At 43.0% G+C, this 25,063-nt stretch overlaps 1 protein-coding gene and 1 long non-coding RNA gene across 2 annotated transcripts; one reads left to right on the top strand and one right to left on the bottom strand.

The window, feature by feature from the left end:
- The first annotated feature begins 694 nt into the window (after window positions 1–694).
- On the top strand, window positions 695–16,230 carry LOC140253253 (uncharacterized). The gene is made up of 3 exons (XR_011903809.1): window positions 695–762; window positions 2,016–2,189; window positions 16,139–16,230. It is a non-coding gene; the product is annotated as an uncharacterized lncRNA (long non-coding RNA).
- TH (tyrosine hydroxylase) lies at window positions 738–17,382 on the bottom strand. The gene is made up of 13 exons (XM_072338757.1): window positions 17,271–17,382; window positions 13,078–13,281; window positions 9,469–9,643; window positions 9,167–9,255; window positions 8,899–8,966; window positions 7,181–7,231; window positions 6,487–6,632; window positions 6,004–6,139; window positions 5,826–5,895; window positions 4,862–4,918; window positions 4,215–4,310; window positions 3,918–4,051; window positions 738–1,451 (listed from the first exon to the last, which is right to left on the bottom strand). The coding sequence occupies exons 1-13, from the start codon at window positions 17,358–17,360 to the stop codon at window positions 1,292–1,294; spliced, it is 1,476 nt and encodes a 491-aa protein (XP_072194858.1). The 5' UTR covers window positions 17,361–17,382; the 3' UTR covers window positions 738–1,291.
- Between the last annotated feature and the right edge of the window lie 7,681 nt (window positions 17,383–25,063).

Below are 25,063 nucleotides of genomic sequence, written 5' to 3'. Positions count from 1 at the left end.
ACTACTGATGATTGATGACTACCCATATTTCCCCAACCAGCTGTCCCCCTAACTGTTGTGCTGCCTCTGTGCATCCCAAGCCCAGCTCTGATACTGCCCAGCTGCATAACCTTGGGCCATACTTCTGAGCAAACTGCTCAGTCGTGAGACAGCTGGTAAGAAGATAAGGGCAGAAACAGGGGGAGGAAAACTGAGAGCTTTGAGCCAGAGCAAGTGATTTGTATCAACAGTGAAAGCTAGATGAAACTGGATTTGCACATCTTAATTGTATGCTACTTTCCTCAGAAGTGAACAGGAATAGTATTAGTTATGTATCTGAGCTACATCAGGGGACAGTGATATTAGGCTATGCAAAAACAAGGTGATGCTGTGTTTGTGCAATACTGGAGGACTGAAAGCATATGAAATTCTGCCATGGGACTTGAGTGCCAGAACCGATAAACTTAGTGGCTGCCCAAGGCCACCAGCACACATGAGCATCAGCAGCTGTGGCTGCTCTCTGCTGTGAGCAGCAGTAGCTGAGTTACTGAACATTAACAGCACAGCCGATTGTGATGTGTCCCTCCCTTGATGAACTCCCATTAGGGAAGCTGCAACACAGGTGGGGCTAGGAAGGTGAGAATTGGGAGCCATTAGGAGACAATTGAAGCTGCAGATGATAAAAGGGGCTGCCACAGTATTGGCAGTGGGAGATTTTAAAAGAGGATTTGGAGGTTTTGTGTTTGGGATTGGTCTATGGTGGTTGAGATGGTGAGAATACAGGTAGGTTGGATGCTCCTCTATGCTAGGCAGATACTGCTGGCTTAGGTCAATATAGAGTTTCTTGGATGCTCTAGTGTTTCTTGTGTCGCTGTGAGCACAGGGACTCATGCACAAGAAGCTGAGGGGAAGGTGGGAGCTGAAATCATAATTCTCATGATCTTGGTTCTAGCAGAAGTGTTCCTGAACAGCTCTGCGTTTTCTAAGTGCAAAGAGCTATAACAGGCAGGAGGTGTTCTTCCTTGTATTCAGGGGCCTAGTCCACAGCTTTTGACTTCAACTTTGTAGCCTGACCTCTGTCTTTGGACTGTGATAAGCCTCTCCCAGCAGTCAAAGGCAAAGCCACTTAAGATGCCACAGGACTTGGGTTTGTCCTTCTGCCTTCCTCTGAGCTGGCCCTACATTCCAGTGTGGGAAACTGTTGGGGTAGCATGGGGACAGGTAGCAGTGCAAATGTTTGGAGACAACAAGTAAAAGTTACAGGCTAGGAATGGGGGAGGGCAGAGGGGAATGGAAGAGCACAGTTCTCTTATTAACTGATCACATTGAGCGCATTAATCAGCGTATGAAGCTCATCCCTTACACTCTCCAGGGAGTGGCAGATGGTCTGGGGGCTGTCCAGGAGCTCGATGCTGTGGGTGTAGGGCTCGTATTTCACTGAGAAGGGCCGCTTGATATGTGCTGCGTAGTTCCTGTAAGGAAAGGTTACAAGGTCTTGGTACAAGAAACAGGTCCTGAGCCCAGCTCCTCCCTCTCCTCCTCCTCCCCATCAGCATTCACCCAGATCACAACAGGCAAATGCTTCTGTCAGACAGAATATCCAACTTAACACAAAAGATTTGGTTTCTTATCTTCACTGGGCTGTAGAGGTGACTGAGGTCACTCCATTCAGCAAGGACACCGAGTTTGACAGCAAGTTTCTAGGGGCTGAAAACATGGGCTTGCACCAAACTGGAGAGTATCACCCTATGGCTATCTCCAGGCACTTTCTACTTAAATTGCTTTTCTTTTTCTTTCAAAAATACCAAGGAAGGTTAGACACTAATTGCAGGGAAAACCTCTGGCATTGTAGTATTTGATTCCTAAATCCTTTCTGTCATTCACTTATTTGCTAATCTCTGCTTGGGGAGGAGCTGACTAGCTTCAGGCCATGTTAGGATAGGACTGAGAGGCAGCATGTCAGACCTGTGCACAGGGATGGGAATAGCATCTCCAGCGTGTTCTGAGCAATGCTGCACCATTTCATACCATTTCAGGGCCAACTGGATACTGAACCTGAGTGATGACCCTGACTTCTCCTGGCACATCTCAAGAGCAAGTCTTTGTCACCAGATATACGTGGCCAAGTGCTCAAGAAGGTCATGGGGAACACAGCAGGAGGAAGGTTTCTCATATTCAGCTCCAAGGCTTACATCTGTACGCTTGACAAGGTAGGTTTGTGGGTTTTTCTTTTTTTGACTCTCATTACTGAGTTGGGAAGCTGCGTTTGTGTATTTATGGCTAAAATCTCAGACTGAAAAGACCTGTGACGATAAATGGAGAAATAAATAAGCTCTGGGGCAAGCGTGCTCGTTGCTAAGGCTTCACCCGTCTGCTCCTGAATTGCTTAGCTTAGGGTGCCCTCTTGTGGCTATCGTGGGTCTGCACGGAATGGGAAATGCATCGCTTCTTCTAATGTACCCCGGGCTGATTCTGTGTATGTGTGGGAAGTCTGATTACCAGGATTTGAGGGGAAAAACACCACAGGCTTCAGAGAAGACCAGGGGTCACATAGCCGAAGCTGAAAGCTGGTGGAGGGGTTTGAGGTTTTTTTGGAAGTACCTGTCACTGTCAAAATTTTCTAGCCTAAGTTTGAATAAGTAGTGTATCTTCCCCCTTCTAAATACAAGGAAATGACCTGTGAGCTGAGTGCTTTTTTATGAAGCAGACTGCTTTATAATATAATGTGATAGGAAGGGTTTCCTAGGTGTTTGCTTTTGAGCATTTGGACACTGGGTTATGAGTGGTGCGAATGCGTGCCATAAAAGCAGAAGTTGAAATATGACAAAACTTGCCATGTTATTTGTGTGAAATATCTCATTTGTGGGATCTGCAAAGTCATGCATGCTGTGTGATGTTTTGTCTCAACATATGCCCTCTCTATGCCAAGACAAAATGATATACACAGAAGTTACTTCTTGCAACTAAATGTAACAGGACTGAGTTTTCCTCCTGTAAATTACTCCATGGCCAAGGTGTTATTCTGAACTGACATCTGTGCACATAGCTACCCCCACAGTCTCAATCTGCAGTTGCGTGTGATATGGAAACCAAGTTTATACTAGTGACAGAACACATGGGGTCTGTTAACCATGCTACAGGAAGGAAAACTCCCTTTTTCAATGGATCCATGTTATGCACTTGTTTTTCCTTACATCCAAGCTACTGCTGATGGCTGGAATTTTTGCTGGTTAAAAGATAGATATGTAAGTTACTCAGCTTCTACTCTGAAAGACAAAAACTCTCTGCCTCCTAAATTCAAAGATCAGAAACATTTTGAGCAGCTCTTCATATCTCTCCTGAATCCTTTATGTGATTGATTTACGTTATATAAATATTTAATTTATATGATTGTGTACAAACACAACTGATGTGTTCCAGAGGAACACATGCTGGTGGGAGACTGTGTGTTGGCTGGTGCCTGACCTGGCTTTTCTGTGGTGAGGAAGCTGTGATGAGTGCTCTAAGCCTCCGTCTTCTGGACTTCCCACCAGCTCTCTACAATGTTGCCTGGCCTCTCCTGGGAACTGGAGATGATCTTTTCCTCCTTATGAGATTTGTCCCTTCCTTAACTCTTTTCAGCCTTGTCTCAATGAGTGCTTCTCTCTCTGTTCCATTCCTTTCCATCCAAACCCTCCAGCCTACCTTTTCCTGGATAGTTTGTGTGCCAGTCAGGGAGAAGCTGTAAGAAATCAAACAACTGTAGGAACTGATAAATTACTTTACTCCATGTAAAAACTGTGTCAATGTTTATTAAGGCCTGAATTTTTGTAAGATCTAACTGAATTCTTTCCAGTTCTCTTCTGAGACTATGTACTGGAAGCAGCTATGGTGCCTTGTTTTGAAATAATGTAGCTTTGTGTTCCTCTGTTTGAGTCTCCCTCAGTGCCCAGACCTACCTCAGCTTGTTTTTGGCATCGCTGAAGCTCTCAGACACAAAATAAACAGGCTGGTAGTTCTGGTCCTGGTAGGGCTGAACGGCAGCAGCATCAGGATCAAAGTCCCGTACCTCTGGTTCATCTGACAAGGAGTGCTAGGGACACAGTGGGAAAAGTTTCAGTGTGAAATGAAAGAACCCAGAGAAATCATGCTAGAAATGGAGACTAGATCAGCAAAAGACATTACAGCTGCTCAGAGGAAGAAGGGTTTTGTAGTAAAGAGTCTAGAGCAGAGAGGTAATTTGTGCTGGGACTTACTATAAGCTCCCCGTAGGAAGACAGGAGCCCTGCCCCATAGGCTTTGACTATCCCATTCTGTCTGCAGAGTCCAAACTCCACTGTAAACCAGTAAAGCTGTAAACAGAAAAAAACAAATGGTGGACATTCTCTTCATTTCTTTGTTCATGTGTTGTGGTGAGGGCTTGGAGATGTTTGAATGAACATGCGCATGGTATGGCCATCAAATTGCACGTAGGATAATCCTTTGCTTCCTTACCCTGCAGCCAGCCCTGCCAGAGCACAGTGTTAAAATAAACCACTGCCATGCTAGGACAAGCTGTGCCCCCGGCCACTGCATGGTGCCATCACTGGGTGCCCTTGGAGCAGGCCAGTCACCTTGCTGAGGTAGAGCTAGAGGAAGCGAATGTAATTTAATCCTGTCCCAAAGAATCCCAGCAATGCTGTTAGAAATATGATGCTCATTGATACTCTGGTGCCTCTGAAAACTGGGTTAATGTGCAAGTGAGCTCTGCTGTTCATCTGATCTCTGTTCTGCACAGTCATCTGGAACAGCTTGTTTGGGGAACCTAGAACTGCAAATGCGGGGGTACCAGGCTGTACCTCTAGCACTACAAACATTCTAGTGGAGGACCTGGGGTCCTTCTGGTGCTGACAGAAAAACTTACTGTTGCCAGTTTCTCAATTTCTTCATCAGTTGCTCCCAGAGATGCAAGCCCAATGTCCTGGGAATATAAGAATAACGTCAGGATAGATTTAAAGCGAGATCCATTTAAGCATGGTAGGGGGCTTGGTCAATTATTCAGTTCTCACACTGTACAGACATCCAGCTAGTGTTTCTGAAAATTCACAGTGCATCTTTCTTGTGGATAGTGAGAGACTAAAGGGAATATAAAGATGTTTCTTGGGGAATTTCTGTCTATCTCATAACCTGTTCTGTAGCTGGTGTCAGATTAGCCAGTGTTTCTGTTGGAACAATTTGTTTGAAATACTTATTTTGCACATCCTTTCTTGGTCTCTTCCTCCCATTTTCCCTGTCTGCTGGTGGCTCCTGCTGCAGCCATTGTCCAGCTGCTCCCCCCCACACACACACTTCTAGGCTGGCACTCCCATATTGGCCCTTATACACAGATTGCTCTTTTTTATTGCCTGGAAGCAACAGATATAGTCTACCTGAGCTGCCAAGCCTTTTCTTTTGCTTAGTTGCACTGAGATTAAAAGGCTGCCAAGTATTCTTCATTTTATAGCCTAGAAGAAGGGTGTAAGATTGGTAAGAAGAGGCAATCCAAAGATGGAGCTGGGGCAGTCATGTCACATGTTGAAGTAACATGTACCAAACCTAAATGTGCTTATATATTGCAAAATCTGTCCCTAAGCAGATGTATTCACCACAAGTAAGTGTTGGATGTGCTATTGCTACAGCAATTGATTTTGAGCCATGTCCTGTAGAAACCCCTTTTAGCAAAGCAATGTTCAGCTGCTGGTGCGGTGTAATGAAAACACAAGAAAAGGGTGGAGAGGAAAAAACATCCTTCAGGCAGCATCCTTGCCAGGACTGTGACAATCAGGCCTATCTGGGTTCTCACCTACTCCCTTATGCTCTTGGAGAGAAGCAGCAGAAAACTATCTTACCTGAGAGAACTGGGCGAATGTCTTGTCAGCCAGCATTGGGACATGCCCCAGCAGCTCATGACAGCAGTCCCTGCCATTGCCCAGGGGAAGGAGGAAAATGCAGTCAGCAGCAGATAGCTTGCTCATTAGGGAAAAAGCCAAATGTTCCTTGCCGGCCACCAGGGCTAGCAGTACTCACGGCTCAGGGGAGTGCATGGGCGAAGATGCGTGGCGGATATACTGTGTGCACTGGAACACACGGAAGGCCAGGCTGGCAAGGAAGTCACGTGCAGACAACAGGCCAGCCACAGGCCGTAGCTGGAAGCCAGTCCTTTCTGAAACAGAGCACAAGGCTTTGTGTGAGGGGGCAGCTCACAGGCTGTATTGCTGTCCTATGGTTCCAGCACCAAAAGAAAAATGTTAAGTTCTGGAGGATAAACAGCTGCTTTACTGCCAAAGCTAATGTTCCTGCTTCTACTAAGGATCTCATTAGTTGTTCAGTGAGATTGATGATGGTCTTGACTTTCAGTTGTACTAACCCATTTTGTTGTGGGTTCAACCACCTCTCCTTCTCCATATTTAGATTTCCCCATTGCAGCTGCCACCACTATGGTGGAACCCTGGCAGCCCCAGTTCCAGGCCCCCTGGGCTTTTCTCTGCTCCATCTGGAGCTTGTACTCACCTTTTAGGAAGCGGGAGACCTCCTCCAGCTGGGGGATGTTGTTCTCATTGTAGCCGCAGAATTTCTCCAGCAGATTAAAAGCTTCTAGGTACTCCTTACAGGCATGGGTTGGATATAGGCTCTTCAGAGTACTGTACACCTCCTTCCTTCAGGACAAGAGGTGACACAGTCAATGACTTGGCCATTTGTTCCTCTGGACACATGCTACCAGGTTCTCATGCCTCTAGATTTCTTACTGCGTGTTTTCTGCAAAGACTAAGTCTGCCTTTTTTGCATGTTTATAGGGGCACACAAATGTACATATGTATATATTCAGAGGAGCATGCAGCATCAGTCACATCTGCACTGACCTTCAAGGTCAGAAGATGGTATTAAAGGCACTAATTGGAATTAAAATATTTTCTTGTAGGTCAGTTCCTGGAGCTGTACTATAAAGATAGTCAATGTAAACAAAATGTAACCTTGTTTAGAAGTTGGAGTTCTCAGTGGTACCCCCTAACTGATATAACTTCCTCTTTGGGGAAGCTCTCTTGGGAGAATCTCTTAGGGTTATTTTGTTGTTGTTGTTGTTTTTTGTTGTTGTGGTGGTTTTTTTGTGTGTGAATCACTACAACAATCTAGGTACTGATTCTGATTGTACTGATTGATTCTGACTGTGCTGAAGCCATGAGTTATGGATTATATCAGCACTCACCAGGTAGCAGTCTCCTCTGCTGTGTACTCCACATGAGGGATTGGGTCCCCACTGCAAGGCAAATGCACTGTTACTGACAGCAGAAGAACACAAGCCAAGCTCCTCTTTCTGTTGAGAAGGAAGCTCTTTAGTAAAGCTCTGTATGATCAAACATCTTTAAAACAAACAAGGTGGCAGGAAAGACAAAGTTTTGATCCTCGGTTATTTGCACAGGTGCAATAGTGGACATACTGGAAGTTATATATAAGCAAAGGATGAGCAGAAGCTTAGCAGGCTTAGTATTTCTAGTCAAAATGGTTTTTACTGGAAAAAAATGGGAAGTATTTGGGGAATAAATTAATTTCGTGTGCCTAAGTTGCAGGGAGCTGATGATTATTAGAATGAATCAGTGGCTGGGAAATAAAAGTAGATAATAAGGACAACTAAACACATTTGAACTGCAGGGAAAAAAATAAAAAAAAATTGTTGCCTGTGAGACTAAGGACAGCAAGAAAAAACATTCTTATAAGTGGGAACTGAAGAAGACTGGTGCTTTTGCCTTTTCTGCATCATAATTGCATTTCCTAAATCTTTCTGTTCTGTATTTTTGAACAAATGATCACATATTACAGTGACAAAGCATAGTTCCTGTTCTGTTAAGAGCCTGAAGGGATGTTATACAGCAACCTATAAAAGCTAACCTGAGAGGCAAGAGAGGGCATCCTAAGTGGGTGCATCATCTTAGTATTTATACTCAGTCCCTTGGGTCTTTATTGCTGTCACAGTGTTTTCCTATGCATTTAATATCGGTACAAGACAAAAAATGATCACTGTATGTATTCCAAGGTATGAGTGTGCATTGAACATGTAATTTAACAGAGCAGTCGGTAAGCCATGGTTGGATCACATTAATGTGCAGATAGCTCAAGAAGGTGATCCAGGTAATTTCCATAGCCTGCTTTCAACACGGCTCACTAAAGTAATCAACATTTAAGTGCGGCTTAAAGAGGTACTGTGGTGGAAGACAATGTTACTGAATAGGATCTAGGAAGTGTTTTACTAACCCAACTGAATTCAGGAGCTCTGATTGATGTTGTAGTTAAGAGACTTAGTGCTATCACTACTTACATCAGGATGAGAGTATTAAGTAGAAGTACACGAGGCAGTCTTAATTCTTTATAAGATAATTAGGAGACCATTACTGAAATCTAGTTATCTTATCAGAAAGAGTTTGGGAGTCTGTAATTACCGTAATAGGGTGGAAAAAGTGATAGAACTCTATCAAAGATGTGTATGATCCACTGGGCAAAAGCTAAATCTACTGATGTTCTGTTCTGAAATTAAACATCCTTTTCAGTCAGTACAATAAACCACTGGAGTAAGTTTTCCAGACTTATGATAATTTTTTCAGTATATGGAACTTTGAAGTTGAGACTAGATGTCATTCTAAAAGAGTTGCAACAGTTCATAGTTAAGTTAGAGATCTGGTGGAATTATACCCAGCATTTGTTACACAGGGGATTTATTCTGGCTTTATCAATATATGAATAAATGACCACAGACATTTTTAGGTTAGGAAGAAATTGGAATGTATGGAGAGAAGAAGCACACAAAGGGTGGTGGCAAGGCTAAATGGGAGAAAACACAAAAGAGGTGTCATGCAAGCAGCATTAATTACTTCGCAGTAGGCTGTTTTGACATGGTATTAATCCTGCATGAATGTGAGGGAAGATACTTACTGCTTATAGTGAAAAGCAATTTCTGCTATTGATTTCCTCCTCTGGCGATATACTTGATCAGAGTAGCCCTAGGATGAAAAATAGGAACATAAGCACAATGTGTTTAATTAGCTATTAAATTTCTAACCTGACAAAGTTCATTGCTGTCTGGAGCAACTGGTGGTTCCAGTACAATTCCCTGTCCAGCTGCATGAGTAGCTGTTCTCTAGCTCCTTATTTCTGAGAGCTGGCTCAGGACTCAAATGCAGGTATGTACCCATATACTCACCGGGTGATCTAAGTCCAAGTCAGGGTCAAACTTGGTGACCAAATGATGGCACTTGTCCAATTCACATATTTTTCTGGGAAACCAGTGAACTGTGGGGAGAGGAGAAGCTATGAAATCAAAATATGGATGTGAGACTGCGGAGAACTGTGCACGGAGGCGACCCTGAGGCAGGTCTTCTCATTTGGTCACATTCAGCATCCAGTATCGCTTCCCCTTTTGTGTGAATATTGAAATCTTTGCCCCATTTCTCTCTCAACCATGCCACACACACACACAAATATAATAATTTATAATTTTCTTACATTTGTCTTCCTTGGTGGTCCTCACATCTTCTGCTACCCTTTTGATGGAGCTAATGAAAGTATTGAGGTCAGAGCTGTGCACCTCACAGCGCACAAAATATTCCAGTTCAGCAGTCCCTTCACGGGGTTTTCGGCTGAGTCTTGTCTCTAAGTGGTGGATTTTAGCTTCAAATGTCTTGTAGAACATGGGAAAGAAGAACAAAAGCATTAAACAAGTCTGTAACGCTTGAAACAATTACTGGTACTTTCCAAAGATGTCCAGGTGTTTGTGGGGAGGTCCCTGTTGCCGTGTTAAGAATTATTTTGACTGAGGAAAACTTGCTTATCCGTTATGCAGGTTTTGTTTCTGAGAGGGGAAGTCTCAAGGGTGGAAAGCAACTTCCTATGGTCTTCCTTTTCCTTTATTTAATTGAGTATTTGGAGACGAGCTGCACGAGAGCCGGCGGGTGGTGCTGGCCGTGGTGCTGAACGTGCGTGACCGCCTTCGCCGGGCGCGTAGGTCCCCTTGCCTGCCATTACAGGTGTTTGATATCCGTAGGCAAACAGAGGTTTAACTCACCCACTGTATGTGCAGTCACAGATGAATACACACACACCCGAGTATAAAATCTGTATTGACCGTTTAGTTGTTTGTTTACAGTTAAAGTAAACTATCTGCAGATTTCTTTTGTTTTTAAGCCAGTCATTGACAGATAAAACAAGTAGGTGGGTTGAGTAGCAATTTGTCTTGAGAAAAAGGGTTTCACCCCCATTTCATATGCTTATGATAGTCTTTCTGAGGAAGTCGTTACAGAGGTTTAACAGCCACCTTATTGCTACTTAATGTCATTTGAAGAGTCTAGCCTCATTCTTGTCGATAGTGACTGATATAAAGGCTCCTACAAGACTTGCATCCTATTATTTTCCTCATTTTTATTCTTTTTTCTGCCTTGCTTGTTTTGTGGGGGTTCTTGAGGAGCAGAGGAAGAAGTTTAAGAGGAACGTTTATTCTGTCTACACCCAGTAGGTTGCTAAATTCTGCTTAGACTCTACTAGTAATATGGTGCTCATCATTAGAACTAATTCACACAAAGAATAAGAAGCAGACAGAGTAGAGTCTACAGTCTTCCAAAAGGTCTTGTTAGAGTTTATCTCTCTGAAAATCTGAAGTACAAGCACAAGTCCGTGGACAATGACACAACCTTTCCAATGTCTCTGAGATATCTTTGGCAGGAGAAAGAACATTATTTCTTTTGTTAATCAGAGGCAGATGAGAAGGAACAGATGTGATGCCACAGGTAAATTAAATTTAGGACAGTGTTTTTGAATGTACCCACCAACTTCAATATTACATTGTCCCCTCAACAGTCAATACCTTTGCATTAATCTGACAGCTGTGATTGCATTACCTATGCTTTGACTGCATGTAACACATACAGCAGAGTGAAACCAGCTTCCCTGCAGCCTGGTTTATGATGAGGCAAATGTCATTATGCCCGTCTGCTTTCATATCTTGTACCTGCATTGCCAGAGGGATCTGGGAAATGAATCTTTCTCCATTGTGGCCTGACATGTTTGTCTTTTTATTATCTTTAAAGCTCTCTCTGTGACAAGATCGAAGAGCTTTTTATTTATTTATTTATCTAACCAAAGCAGATCTTGATGCTGTAAGTAATTTGCTCCAGAAAGAAACAAATAATATGTGGACATAAACTGCCCTTGTTTTTTCCTTGCTGTTTAAATTATAGACATAAAATGCACTGTAACATACAGTCTGCCAAGTACAAGAGCTCACACCTCCATGTTTTATACCTGTTAAGCAGTGTGTTGCATCTGAAGTGTTACACTGATGGATTGTTTTATTTATTTTACATTCCTGGCAATGTTGTACTTCTCTTAGGAAGGACATACAACTGTGGTGACATGAAATGCAGAAAAGTGTTACAATTCTGCTTGACAGTTGTGTTCAAAGGATTCTTTTGAACTTGAAATAAGAAGAAAATGTTGCCCAGAAAACAGTTTTTCTTGCAACTATCCTTTTGGTGAAAATGCAAGATGTTTTTTAAGAGTTAAAAATCTGAAATGCTTTTCTGAAGATTATCGGAGATGGTCCTGCATGGGCTGTAGCTATAAGACCCTCTAATTTCAGGGAAATACACACTTTTTTTTTTTTTTTTTTAATGTTTATGGCTGTTAGGTAGCAGTTTTGTGATGTAGCGTTGCTGATAATCTGGTTTACCCCACAAGGGGTTGAATTCTGTAGGGAAGAGGGTGATAATAGAGAATGTTAATATGTGAGCAAGCATCATGCTCTTATGACAGTGAAGTCACATACTAACTTGTAGTTACAAGTCTGTAGAAAACAGATAAAGGGAAGTGATTCCTCCTCTGTGTGGGATGAAGGAGACTGCATGTGGTATGCTGTTTCCCGTAGAAGAAAAATACTGATGTGCTGTAGCAGGTATAGTGGATGGCTGGCAAGATGAACTGGTGGCTGCAACATGTTATATGAGAAAAGAAAGAGGGAATTGGGTTTGTTCAGCCTTAAGAGGTGAAGATGCAAGGGAAACTGCTTTAACCTAGTACCTGGTGGGACAGTGTAAAGACAAAGCCAAGCTCATCTTAAAAGTACACAGCGGTTGGATAAGTGGCAGTGGACACAAACTGGAAGCAAAGACATTTTAAAAAACAAAAACAAACAAACAAAAACACTTTTTACTTTGCCATGGAGGTAGCATAACACTACACAAGTGGTGAATCTCTACTTTACAAACATGGCCATGAGCAACATGCAGCAACTAGACCTGCTATGAGCAGAAGGTTGGACTAGAAACTCCTGCAGGTCCCTTGTAATCCATGTGACTGATTAATAGGAACAAATTGTCCTCTCCTCTCGCTGCTGAAGCTAACAAGATTAAACTACTATAGATAAAACATTGCACAGATCCTCTGTTTGCAGAACACTTTTGAAGCCTTCCGGATGAGAATGTACTACATAAATGCAAGTTGTCATGTTTTGATTGCTGTTTAAATAGTCAGTGCTTATCTCAATCTTTCAATTCATGGTACAGAGATCCTAGATAAAACAAGATTATATTGCTGGCTAGGGGACAAAAGTGCAATCAGATATGAGTTTCCGTCAGTTTTAATGCTATTTATAGGGTGCACCTCTGTGGAGGGACCAACGCAATCTTTAACACTCAATTTAGACTACCAAAGCCTTGACCCAGTAGCTGATCAGTAGTGTGGAAAGGGAATTTGTTCTGTAGCCATGAAGGGCACATGGTATGTTTTGAATGTTTGATCAGAGCCCAGTGCACATTGTGCTGAGCAGTAGAGGGTGCTGTCAGAGTATGCTACAAATAACATGGGTGTGAATTGTGGGTGTGAAATTGTGTGGCTGACTTCAGCAGTTAAGCAAAGTTGAGCACAGTGCTATAAAAGCACATTCCTAGTGTGGGCATGTTAGGGCATGAGCAAAGCATGACTGTGGGCAGATTGTGCAGACAGTTAACTCTTAACTTGCAATAGTCAGACATAATTTGAATCTTCCTTGGTAGATTCAAGTGATATTTCCATCATGAGAAGCATAGTCTTCCTTGAATCCAATGAAACAGGTTAGAGACTCACCTCAAATACCTTAAGTGCTCGTGAGAGTGGAGAGGTCTTGACACCCTTGAGCATGAAGAATAGGTTCAGCATGGCTCTCCCATCCTTCTCCTCAAAAACAATAGTCTCTGTGGACTCTGCAGCATCAGTGGCTGCAGCTGCAGCCTCTCGTTCCTTCCTGGCATCTTCAATGAGGCTTTGGCGTCTACCAATGAACCGTGGAGACTGAAGGCAGAATAGAAATAAGTAATAATTCTTATGGAGCTGTGGGGGGGATCAGAGGCAACCCTGGTTGCTGCATGAGATGTGATTGGGATGCCTCATCAGAGGAAGACTGGAAGGGCCGGGCTGACTTTCTCAGCTTTGCAAAGGAAGATCTGGTGTTGAGAACTAAGGCTTTAGAATTGAACTTTCAGAAATGTGACAGTTTGGGGAAAAGCAGAATATGCTTATAGTATGACTGAAATGGTCTTTTCTCCCATACCTTCCCCAGCAATGTATATATGTATATATTCTTCAAAAACTGAAAATCAAAAATAATCTTATACAGTTTTAAGGAGTCTTGTAATGTGAAGGGGAGAGGTGCTAGATAAACCCAAAATCATTTAAGAAAAAAGACATGCTATGAGGTGCAACTGGAGCCAGCAGCTGTGTCCTGGACAGGAAATATGAACTGTTTAGAGGTGTATTAGTACAGTAGCTCATCTGCTCTCAGGACCTGATGCAATCTAAGCACACCACATGCCCCCGTGTTCTCTTCACAGCCCTATGCCCATTATGTCCTCAGCTACACTGAAACAGTAAAAACATCCCACAGGCATTTTCTTCTGATTTAAGTGGATGCTTTACTGCTGATTTATAATTAAAGCCACATTCATGCATACCTGAAAAGTCCTTGCTGCTGTGGCAGTTGATTTTGTCCCAGGTAAGCCCTACAGTTACTTGGGATTACAGCTGAACTGCTGCACCTCTATACCTGGAGCCACGTTAAGTGGCTTATTTATATTTACAGGGAGCTATGAACCGTTTCCTTCACTGCTTCTGCTTTCATTATTCTAATAGCTTATATGCCAACTTATTTGTTTCTGGTCTTTCTGCAGTAAACCTTCTACTTTGAGGCAGTTTGGTTCCAATTTTCTGTGTTCAGCACTCAAACCAGATTGATAGAGCCTTAGAACTTGCTAAAAGAAACCAGAGGCAACACTGAAAGGCTTATAAGGCTATTCAGCATCCACTCACAGGGATGGACTGGCTGTATATTTTTATCCTCTGATTCTAATGAAAGCATTTGGTAAATAGATGCCAAATAACCAATGCCTTCCCTACCCTGTGTAACTTTGGAGAATATTTCCCTTTGAAAAACATCCTGCTCAACTACTAAGCCTATCTTCTCCTTTATTTTTGAATCCTGCTGTGATGTTTCCTCTGAGTACCCTCTTGGATGCTTTAGCAGCACAGAGCTTCACAGCTTCCTTCTGGCATTTGAAATGCAGCCTGAAAAACACCATACCTCTCGGTACCAGCCCAAGCACTTCTTCCTTGTCCTATATATATATACTTAATAATGAAAATCCTCTGAAGTGATATTTGCTGATCCTCAGCTACTTTATTACTAGAGGCACTAAAAAATACCTTCTAACAAACAAGCAAGTATTGCCATTTGTCTAATTTGGTGGTATTTGCTCCCAAAGAGGGAAGCCCTCTGATAAATACACAGGTCTTAACTTTTAAGAACTTGTGAGCTCATGTTTGGCTTTAGGCATGTATTTTATATTGCTAATATGTTTAAAGCTAAGCTAGTGTTTGCTTTCAGGTGCCTGCAATAAGCCAGGCAAACAGACTTGGGCCAGCCACAGGGTCTGCGCTTTTCAGCAGTACGAAGTGTTTCAGAAGTTTTATCACGTTATGCCCAGAGGTGCAAAAGTGCAATAGGGATTTTCTTCTGGAATGGAGAGGGCAGAAGGAGGGGAGTCAGACTGCCATAAATCAAGTTAAATTTCCTCTGGAAAGAGTTGTGATGGTATAACCATGCTGCCAACAGGCAGGAACAGGGGATTTGGTCCATGTCTGCGAGCTCTGGGAGATGCTTAAATCCACACTTGGAGTGGGGAAGTTCATTTAAAAAAAAAAAAAAGAAGGCAAGGCTGTTTTTTGTTTAGGAGAACATCAGGAAGGGTTTGCCTGCTTGCTGCATGGATGCTTGGCTTTTCCTCTCAGCATCATCTCTCCTGTTTCTTGCATTTATGCTCTCTGGGGCACTGCCTCCTTTTTATGGAAATTAGGCACCATTTCTTTTTATATAAACTAACTAAAACAACCACTTGTGATAAACCACTTCTATTCTTTGGAAGGCACTCTTATGTGGGATTTCTGACTTTCCCTGTGGACTAACTCCCCCAGTGCCTATCCAGCTAAAGTGAGAAGTTTAATTTTGCAGGACACTTATTTACCTCCCTGGGGTCTGACTCTGACTTGGTCATTCACATTGCACAAAGGATTAAATTTTCTTTCTTTGACATTGCTGCAGCTCTGTGTGCCAAGCTGTGATGCTTTGAATTAAAGCATTTAGGCTCGTTATTTGTAACAATCTCAGGCAATCCTTCCTGTTGTTGGGCTTCCAGCTGCCATCTCCTGATTAAATGCTCTGTAACCAAATCTCTGTTACAGATGCAAGATATCTTGGGGAAAAACAAACAAAAAAATGAAAATAAACAGAAAGAACAAACACTAGCAGAAAATCTAAATATACAACCTGAAGGATTTTCCACAGTCTTTATCTCTGACTGGCACAGCTGGCATGTGAAACACCTTCTGGTGTGGGTGAGTCTTGGGATTGCAAAGCTCAGAGGGGACACCTCCAACCCGCTGTTGTTGCAGTGGTAGGGAGTGGGTGGCCTTAGAACACCATGAGGTACGGGGTTAAGTGCTGCCACACACAAATGCAGAGTCATGCCTCTCACTTAGCGCAAGCCAGCAAAATAAACCACGGGATTGTGGAAGTCTCCCTTGTGAGGTAGGAGAGTTATTTCTATTCCAAGAAGGGATGCAGAGGTAGTCTGAAGTCTTATATCTGCTCTTCCAGGCTGTCATGCTCCTGCCAGCATGTCCAGTGGACCCAGATTCCTGCAGCCCTTTCACCCAAGGCTATGCTTCCCATCAAACACAGCACATCAGCCCCGCCTGCCCAACCACCAAACTCTCACCCTTTTGCCAGACAAGCCAGTATCTCAAGTACTAATCTGACAAAGCAACCTGAAAAATCTGTTTTTGAAGAGCCACTTAAGCGTTCATTATTTTGCCAGGGTGGAAATGCCTGTGCAGGAGGAAAGACTTCCCTGACTTTCATTTACTAGTGAAAGTGAGCTTACCTCCTTTTTGTTAATTGCTTTTCTTGCTTTCTGGCATGCTATATGCTCCAAAACGCCTTTTGTGCCCCCACCACGTTTCCTCTTGCTAAGTATCCTGAGCGTGTCCCCTCCCTGTGCCGTCAGGGGGCTTCCAGAGCCTGGCCACCTCCCTAACCCACAGAGCTGTCTCATGCCTGTGGTCTCTAGCCTTTTCCTGGCTCTCCTGACGTTTGGATTTGTGCTCCATCCCTACAACCTACCCAATGGATTTACTAGAATTTGCTTTCTAAAGGCACTTGACAGCCCAGCGGGAAGTTGCCTTTCCCTTATATCTGCAGCTGTATTGTGTGCAGAAGTATTCCTCAAGGTAAAAACAGGGCTCTAAATAATGAGGGGATGGGAGCAGAAACATAGGAAAGATGTACAGAGAGAGCAGCAGCTAACTGAGTGAATTGCCTGCACCTTGAATGTTGTCTGAAATGAAATGCATACTTTTCTATTATGCTATAACAGATGAAATCTCTGCAGCTTAACAACTAGCAGTGAAGAATAGCATTAAGCTTTTCAAATTGCACTAAATGCTGGGGATGCCTTGTTACTCCTGCCCTAGGTCTATGGGTTATTTTAGTTGCTTTTGGCTGCAGGGAGGTGAGAGTGCATTTGTTTTAGCTTTTCCCCCCCTAATTGTTTGCATTTCACACAAATCAGTATGTAGAGATGAATGTGGGGGTCATTTTCTTTCCCTGGCCTGGGGAACTCCCCTAGAAATAGTGTTGGCCCCTCTATACCTGTCTGCCACTGCCTATCACTGGAGGAGAGGATGCATTTTTCAGGGGAGAGGGAAGAAGTGGGGTAGAGTTATCTTACCATGATGGCTTCAGCTTGCTTGGAGTCCAGCTCCGACACCGCCCTGCGGAAGCCTTTGGCTGCAGAGGTGGAGATGTTGGGGGTTGGCATCTTCACTCTTCCACGAGCTCTGCTCTCCGCTTTTCAGCTCCTTGCCAGCTTTTTATAGGGTGAGGCTGACGTCAAAGATTCTTTCAAAGCTTCTCCCCTCCTGCCGCAACCCCCCCAACACCACCTCCCTCCTTTCCCCCCTCAGGCTGAGAGGAGGAGGGGACGTGAAGGAGAGAAGCGTTTCTGTCCCATTAAATCTAATCGCCACAAAGATTGCAGACACCCTGCCTTCTCAGACCTGCTGCTCCCCCAACTTGTTTGCATGTGCTCAAAAGATTTCTTCCCTGTTTCTCACCCCTCTGTTTTCATCTTGATATAATTCATTCTCTCAATCTTTTTCAATCCAGTACGTTCACTTTCCCAGCTTTGGGTGCTGAATGACAGGATTTTGATCTGTTTAAGGACAAAACAAACAGAAGGGAAAGATTCAGTCTTTTATTTCCCCCTTGTTTGCCATGTCACTGAGGCAGTAAAGAAGGAGAAAAGAAGCACCAATTCCTTCAGCTAGGCTACAGGGCTGGTTGCTGTTTTTGTGCATGCATATCCAGAGTTGGGTTGGCCATGGCATGCTGAGAGCAGACCAGCAGGATTAGTCCCCTTTTTCTCCCCAGAGGAGAAAAAGGCTGTGGAGAAAACCATGTGGGGGGGAAACCCACCTCTGCATCCTGCTATCCAAGGGCTGTGCTAATCTTGCTGCAATGCCTCAGAAGCCAAATGCCCAGGGTGATTTAGTCTGTGGCAGCATGTGGCACAGCAGGGCCCAACTCAGAGATGTCCTGAAGCATTCAGGATTGGCCTTCTCCTGTGGGATTCAAGAGGTGATGGCCTCAAGTTGCACTGAGGGGGAAAGAAGGGGTTGGTTGGATATTAGGTAAAATCTCAGAAGCAGTAGTGATGCACTGGAACAGGCTGCCCAGAGAGGTGGTAGAGTCACCATCCCTTAAAGTGTTCAAGAACCACGGAGTGGTGGCAATGAGGGACATGGTTTATGAGTGGTTACAGATATAGGCTGATGATTGGACTCAATGACCCTAGAGATTTTTTCAGCCTTACTGATTCTATGATTCTTTGACTGGCAGCAACTCTCCAGCATCAAGCTTTCCAAGGCTGGGAGAACTTCCCTGGGTTTTTGTATAGGAAAGAAAGGCAAGTTTGGGAGGGAGGAAGGTTATAGTTAATCATAATTGAATGTCAAATAAACTTATAATTCTGACTGTACTTTTCTGAATTATACTACCCTTTAAAGCAGCAAGAAGAATACTGGACTTCAGCACTTTTGGTCTGAGGTTTTCAGTTCAGTTTCAGGATGAAGAAAAGTTTTCTTCATTCTGTTTTCTTAAAATCAGAAAGAGCAACCATTTGGATAGAGCTTTTATTTGTGGTACCTAGTTAAATTTGAAGGTCTTTTTTGAACACCATTTGCCAAGAATGATGAACCTAAAATCAGCCATCAAAGCAAATTCCACTTATTCAAATTTGTAATCAAGTTACTGAAAGGATATCCTTAAAATGTCAGTTCACATGAAGAATAGAGAAAATGGATAAAGTACTTTAGTAAAATGGGAATAGAACAAGTTAGCCAGCTTTCCTGCAGGCTGTAACAGATTGAGAGATCGCATGTGAGGGCTTTTCTGACAAACAGAGGCTTTAAAAGGAGCTGATAACATCAGGCAAGTTTTCAAGATTATTGTACAAATATGTGGGATTACTTCAACTACATATTCTGATTTCCTTTTTGTCATTACATATTGTTTCTACCCTTGTAAAATCTAGCACTCTACTTAAGCTCATCAGCTCTTCTTTTTAGTTCATCACAAAGCCCTTGATTTTTAATTCCTCTCCTTTATAGGGATGATAAATTAGGCATACAACTCCTGCCTTCTTTAAGACCTGTTAATCTACCACCCCATGTCTGTCTGATGACGAGAGTCCCACGTTGTACAGAAATGCTGTTAAGCGCAGAGCCTCTGCAAAGCCAAAGTGCAGTCCTGCTACCTATGCAACCAAGGACAAAACATCTGCACCTCCATAAACTTTCTGCTTAGGTTCATGTTCAAGTTCTGCTGATATTAGGCACGACTTCCCTCACTAAGAAAAGTCACTGAGGCCCTGGGTTGTTTCTAAAGAAGGGCAACAAAACTGTGAAGGATCTGCAGCACAAGTCTTATGGGGAGTGGATGAGGAAGCTGTGATTGTTCAGTTGGAGAAGAGGATAAGTAGAGATCTTATTGCTCTCAACAATGACTTGAAAGGATGTTGTGGTGAGGTGTGGATTGGTCTTTTCTCCCTCTTAACTAGCAATAGGGTTAAAGGGAATGGCCTCAAGTTGTGCTAGAAGGTTGTTCAGAGCAGGTATTAGGAACTTTTTTTTTTCTCTGAAAGAGTAGTGAGGCACTGAAAGAGGCTGCCCAGTATGGTGATGGAGTCGGTGTCTCTGGAAGTGTTCAAGAAACATGGAGATGTAGCACTGAGAGACATCACCAGTGGGTATGGTGGTGGTGGGTTGGCATTGGACTAAATGGTAACAATGGTTTTTTCCAGCTTCTATGGTTCAGTGACTTTTAGGTGTGAGCCTCCTTGGTTAAATTATGGCTCTGATCCCACACCAAGGCTTTTGTATGTTGACTAAATACTGAATTTTCTAATGAAAGAGGAACATTTAGGGAAGGTTATGAAGTAAATACAGTGGATCGATGAGTCCTCATTAGTGCTTTGTTTCTCAGGCTCCAATCACATGCCTGTCTGTGAATGTGTGTGAGTGCTATGTGTAACCAGCTGCGTGTTTTAGGGGATTTATCTGACATAAAGCAGAAACGGCAAACATTGTTGGACATTGCACTTTGGATGTGTGGACCAAGAGGAAAACCTCCCCCTGCCAGACGGGGATAGCATCCCTCATTGTGAGAACTGTGGAGATCTCCATGCAACAGCCTGTAGCCTTGATTTGAATTCCAGGGAGAATCAGTGGCAGAGGTGATGCCAGTCCAGTGACAGTGGGAGGCTCTCTAGCGATCCAGAAAGCTTGAGGGACAGGCTTTGAGCTGTACAAGTATCCCACCAAGTGCCAAAGAAAGGGACTGTGTCCACCATTGTGAGGGCAAGCTGCCATCTCCCATCACAGTTGAGGAGAAAACCGTACTGGTTATGCGGGGTGACCAGGTCCTCTTGTTGCTATTTCTCCCACCTTTCTCACACCCTCTCCCTCTTTTCTTCCACATCCTGAATAATTACAGTCTGCTACATGAAGCAATTACAGCAGTGGTTAGCCAGCTCTGTTGAGAGATGTCTTTTTTTTTACTCATCTCCTTTCAACACTCCTGAGTGTCTCTAAGTTTAATAACCCATAATGACACCCTGGACTTCCATGTCATTGCAGCCTCTAGGACTGATTCATCAGCAGGAGAAAAAAAATTAAAAAAAATGGATAATTAAAATCCACATCTACCTCTTAACTTTGCAGTATTCTGTCATCTGGAAAGCAGTAGCTTTTATGCGCACACAGCAGATGAGGCCAAGGAAGGGGAAGCTGCAAGGAGTGTGTAGCTCCTCGTTAAGTGTTCTGAGATGCATTCTGAGACCCTGGCATAAAAGCACAGCTGGATCAGGTGAGATTTAACATATTCAGACCTGCTCTGGTGGATGGGGCAGGGGTCATCTGTTCCCTGACTTGTAGAGGTGAGCCCTGGGAGATGAAGAGCCCCATTGCAGGGATTATTATACTCAGGGCAAAATGAAGACACATACACACACAAGTACACGCACACACTCTAATGAAAGAAAATAATTTCCTATAGGAGATGGAGTAGGGCTGTGCAACCTCCAGAGCCTTATTGCCACGATCTGCATTAGTATAATTCTTAAGTATGTTGTCCAGGATTACTCTGCCCCACAGATGCAAATTCAATGAACTGGGTATTTAGCCCCGAGTTTTCAGAAGTAAAAGCAGCAGCAATCCCTCCATTTCTGCATCAGGAAATGGATCTGGAACATACAAGTGTAAATTCAGAAACATCGTATTGATGATTCACCCTCCGCTGCAAAATCCAAAATAACCATCTTGTCTCGGATCAATGGGGAAGCACTTAGGAGCAATTTTCTCTTTGGAAATGTGGGCAGCAAACAGACAGCTAGGAGCAGGGGGGTGGAATAAAATGTGCTGTCTCTTGGAGCATGCCATGTTGTATGGTCATGAAAACAATGGCTGGCACCTCCATCCCACCATATTTCAACTTGCAGACAAATCCTTTAGTAAAGTTTTTAGGGAATTTCACCTTTGTTTGGAAAGTTGCTTCCTACGTGTATTGTAGCAGGTTTCCCCTTACGTGGCCAGCCTTCACGGTTTTAATTTATATCTGATACCCAGTATTTTTCTCCTAGCTCTGGAGTCAGCTTTCCTTTGAAAATACATTAAGTTGCAGCCCTTTTGTGAGGAGAGGAAAGGATGGACTCTAGGAACTCCTAGACTGGGAGAAAAAACCCTCCAGAATCAGTAATTCTTGTATGGAAATCTGGCACAGAATTATTGAACATTGAGTTGACTCTGAATTTGCTTTTCTGGGTAAAAAAAAAAAAAAAAAAAAAAAAAAAAAAAAAAAAAAATATTACGTGGGTAAACAAGAGCCTGAGAACATCAGAAACATTATGACAAGAAAAATCAAATGTCTGGTGCTAATTCTATTGCTGGTGAGCAGTGCAGAAGATGCGGCAGTGCATTTTCTGACTGCTTGCTGTATGGCTTGGGGCATGTCATTTAACTCTGCCTTCTGTTTTAAGGCTGGTTATAGAAGTAGCTGCCACTCTTTTCACCACTACTGTGAAGAAATGGTTAATAGTGGGCAATGGATGTGGAAATCAATGGGAGCATTTGCTCTAGACTGCTTTCAGAAGGGTGAGCCCCCAAAAGGGGAAGCAGGGCTATGGGGCCATGCTGCTGATTCCAAGGCAGTCATCTGGTTTACTGCCCATTGTGTGATCCCACCTTTGGGAGCAATGTTCCCATTTCACTGCTAAAGAAAAGTTATCCTCTGTGATGCATTCCTTAGGTCAAACTGACCAGAAGAGGTTTCAGGGCAGTGGAAGGTTTAGCTTGCTTTCCAAAACCTGAGAAATGTCTTTTCTTGCCTGTAGTGCAATTTTTCATTGAGCTTTTGCCTTGCTGAATATATACAGTAACAATTGATGTTACTGATAATTTTCTTTCCAAGTCCTTTGAACTCCCAGCACTAAGAGGTCTGCAGGGACCTGGATTCTGCAGCTCTTTTTCTACACAAATAAAGTAAGTTAGGGTCATACCCTTCTTGCTCATCCACTCATGCTATGCAGTAAGACATAATTTATCTAACGCATCGGAACAAGTGGACTTGTGCAATACAGCTCAGTGATCCTACCACATGTACACAAAGTCATTCACTTCTAACTCCCCTCTTTCCTCAGGCACTGGAGGATAAAAGCCATCTGCCTGTCAGAGAAAAGGTCTGATGTGATCTTACCATTAGGAGTCACACAGAGGGTCTCAGACCTATGAAAATGTCACCATATTGACTTCATACAAATGTTTATTCATAGTTCTGTTTATAGGCAAAGCAAAAGGATGAGATCCATGATGTAGACACAACCAGATTGGAATAGGAAATTGGCACCAGCATTTCAAAGTGAAGTAATTGCTTTTCTATCGTTTCATATCTGCTTAGGATCTTATCTGTTATTCCTGACAGGTAGCCATCAAGTAAGTGGACTGGGAAAGGGATGAGGAAACATTTTCCTTTTCTTTTTAGAGGGGGAATGCAAATGTATCACCCATGGCAAGATTCATGTCTCCCAGCAGGCTTAAGAGGATGACTCATCAAAGCCTTATGCTTGTCTTCAGGATCTTCAAGGCGTATCAACAGTGTTTTATTGATCTGTAGTCATGGAAAGTAAAGAAAGAAGAGTCTGAGATCTACACTGATACAATATGTCCAACTTCAGTAATTCTACCATTAAGCTACTGGGATGACACCATGGAATAGAAGGATCTATAAGGTGGTATTTCCTGTTCTCCCAGTGGTAGGACAGTTCTCTCCAAAAACAGATTCTTTAATCCATTCGAGAAGAGGATACCTCAGAAGTTGAAAGTTAGGCAAAGAATAAAAGTTCAAGTTAGCAGTAAGAGATGCATTTTTAATAGTGTGAGTGAGCAAACCCACTGAACGTTCAGAAAGCTCTATTCCCCTTTGTTTAAAGTTTCCTGAGCAGAAGGGGATATTTCACTCGAAGATAGTGCCTATCAGATACAGGGACAGGACTGTAAGACTAATGGGGGTTGTACACCAACATGCTGCAGCAGATGTGGAGGAGATACGGCTGTTACATCTGTGTCCCACAGCAACAAAGCACAGAGCTGGAGCAGCACTGCCTGCTGTCCCCAGTCAGGAAGGCACGACAGACCCCTGCCATTTCCCATCATCACAGGATGTCTGAAGTCCTTCTGCCCTTCACCTAGACAAGAGCTGGAAATTTGACATTTTTAGTGAGAAAAGATGGGTTAAAAAAACTCACACCATCCCTACAGAGAAAGTCTTTAGCTTTCTCACATGTACCTATGCTGGGAAAATGTGTGTTTCTGCATCACATAATGCAGTGGAAATTATGAGTTTTAAGTGCCTATCCTTTCCCCTTTCTCATGCTTCTGGGGGCAGTGCCTGTCTCAGGAGAGTTAATAGTATTTTCACTGATTTAATTTACATCAAGGACGTGCTAGATTGCAACAGGCTGTGCTTTTAAAAGAGGAAAGGAGTCATAGGCAGAATAGGAACCTAGAAAAAACCTCCTCATTCTTACACCCCAAACAGCACCAGGAACAAATAAATGCCTTCTGGGGGACAAGCTTACATTCAATTTTCTCCTTTTTCTCATATTGCTTCCCTGCTTTTCCCATTGGTTTGCCTTTGCCTGCTTACGTCTGACCTACAGTCCCAGAAGCCTGGCCATAGCCTGAAGGGATTCGCCTTGTGCCTTTAGTGGGATAGCATTCAGTTTTCCTTATCAGTCACCAGTAGGGCCATGTGTTTTGTCTCTGCTCCCCCTCCCTGCAGATGTGTGGTTGAGGGCAACGAGAGACAAGGGGTCCTTGTAAGTGACTTATGATAATTGCAGAGCAGCAACTGCTCTGAAAATCTAAATTCCTCTCTGACATTTCCAGTCTAAAGCTCCCACTGACTCAGCTGCTGCTTGTGATATTTAAACAAGGATTATCTCCTTTTTTATTCTTTTCTTTTTGATAATAGGATGGCAGAAGGTTATTTTAACACTTTCCTACAGTTTGTTTGGCTGATACAGAACCAACACTCTTCAGGATGTAACCACAGCTCTGCTTCCCAAGTCACTCATTTGACATGACTGGGATGAACGAAGGCTCCCATGTTTGTTTTTTTTTTTTTTTTAAAAAAAAAAAAGAAAGAAGAAGAACCTTTCCCTGAGTTGTCATCTTTTCCATTTTTTTCTTTAGCACAAATTTATTATGCTGGAAAGTTGTACTTCTTTGGGTGTAAAAAGATGTATCCATTTGGTTTCAGTACGACTGCTCCAGACTCATCCTATCTGAGATCTCAGGTATTCCACTTTATGATAGCTTTCTGTATTCGAAAACTGATAATATTTTGTAGGGATGCTGTACTGCATCTCTAAAAATAAACCCTATAGAAAGCTGACAGAATTTTTTGATT

Source organism: Excalfactoria chinensis, chromosome 5 (genome assembly GCF_039878825.1).
Source record: "Excalfactoria chinensis isolate bCotChi1 chromosome 5, bCotChi1.hap2, whole genome shotgun sequence".
In the NCBI taxonomy this organism is placed as follows: Eukaryota; Metazoa; Chordata; class Aves; order Galliformes; family Phasianidae; genus Excalfactoria; species Excalfactoria chinensis.
The sequence above is the reverse complement of the archived record's forward strand: the minus strand, read 5'-3'. Positions and strand labels throughout refer to the sequence as shown.

Excerpts from the sequence above, each read along its gene's own strand:
- TH (XM_072338757.1), bottom strand. The coding sequence starts at position 17,360 with ATGCCAACCCCCAACATCTCCACCTCTGCAGCCAAAGGCTTCCGCAGG. Across the intron at positions 4,919-5,825 it reads CATTCGCCCAGTTCTCTCAG|GACATTGGGCTTGCATCTCT; the intron begins GTAAGATAGTTT and ends TTATATTCCCAG. Across the intron at positions 4,052-4,214 it reads CTTCCTACGGGGAGCTTATA|CACTCCTTGTCAGATGAACC; the intron begins GTAAGTCCCAGC and ends CTGTGTCCCTAG.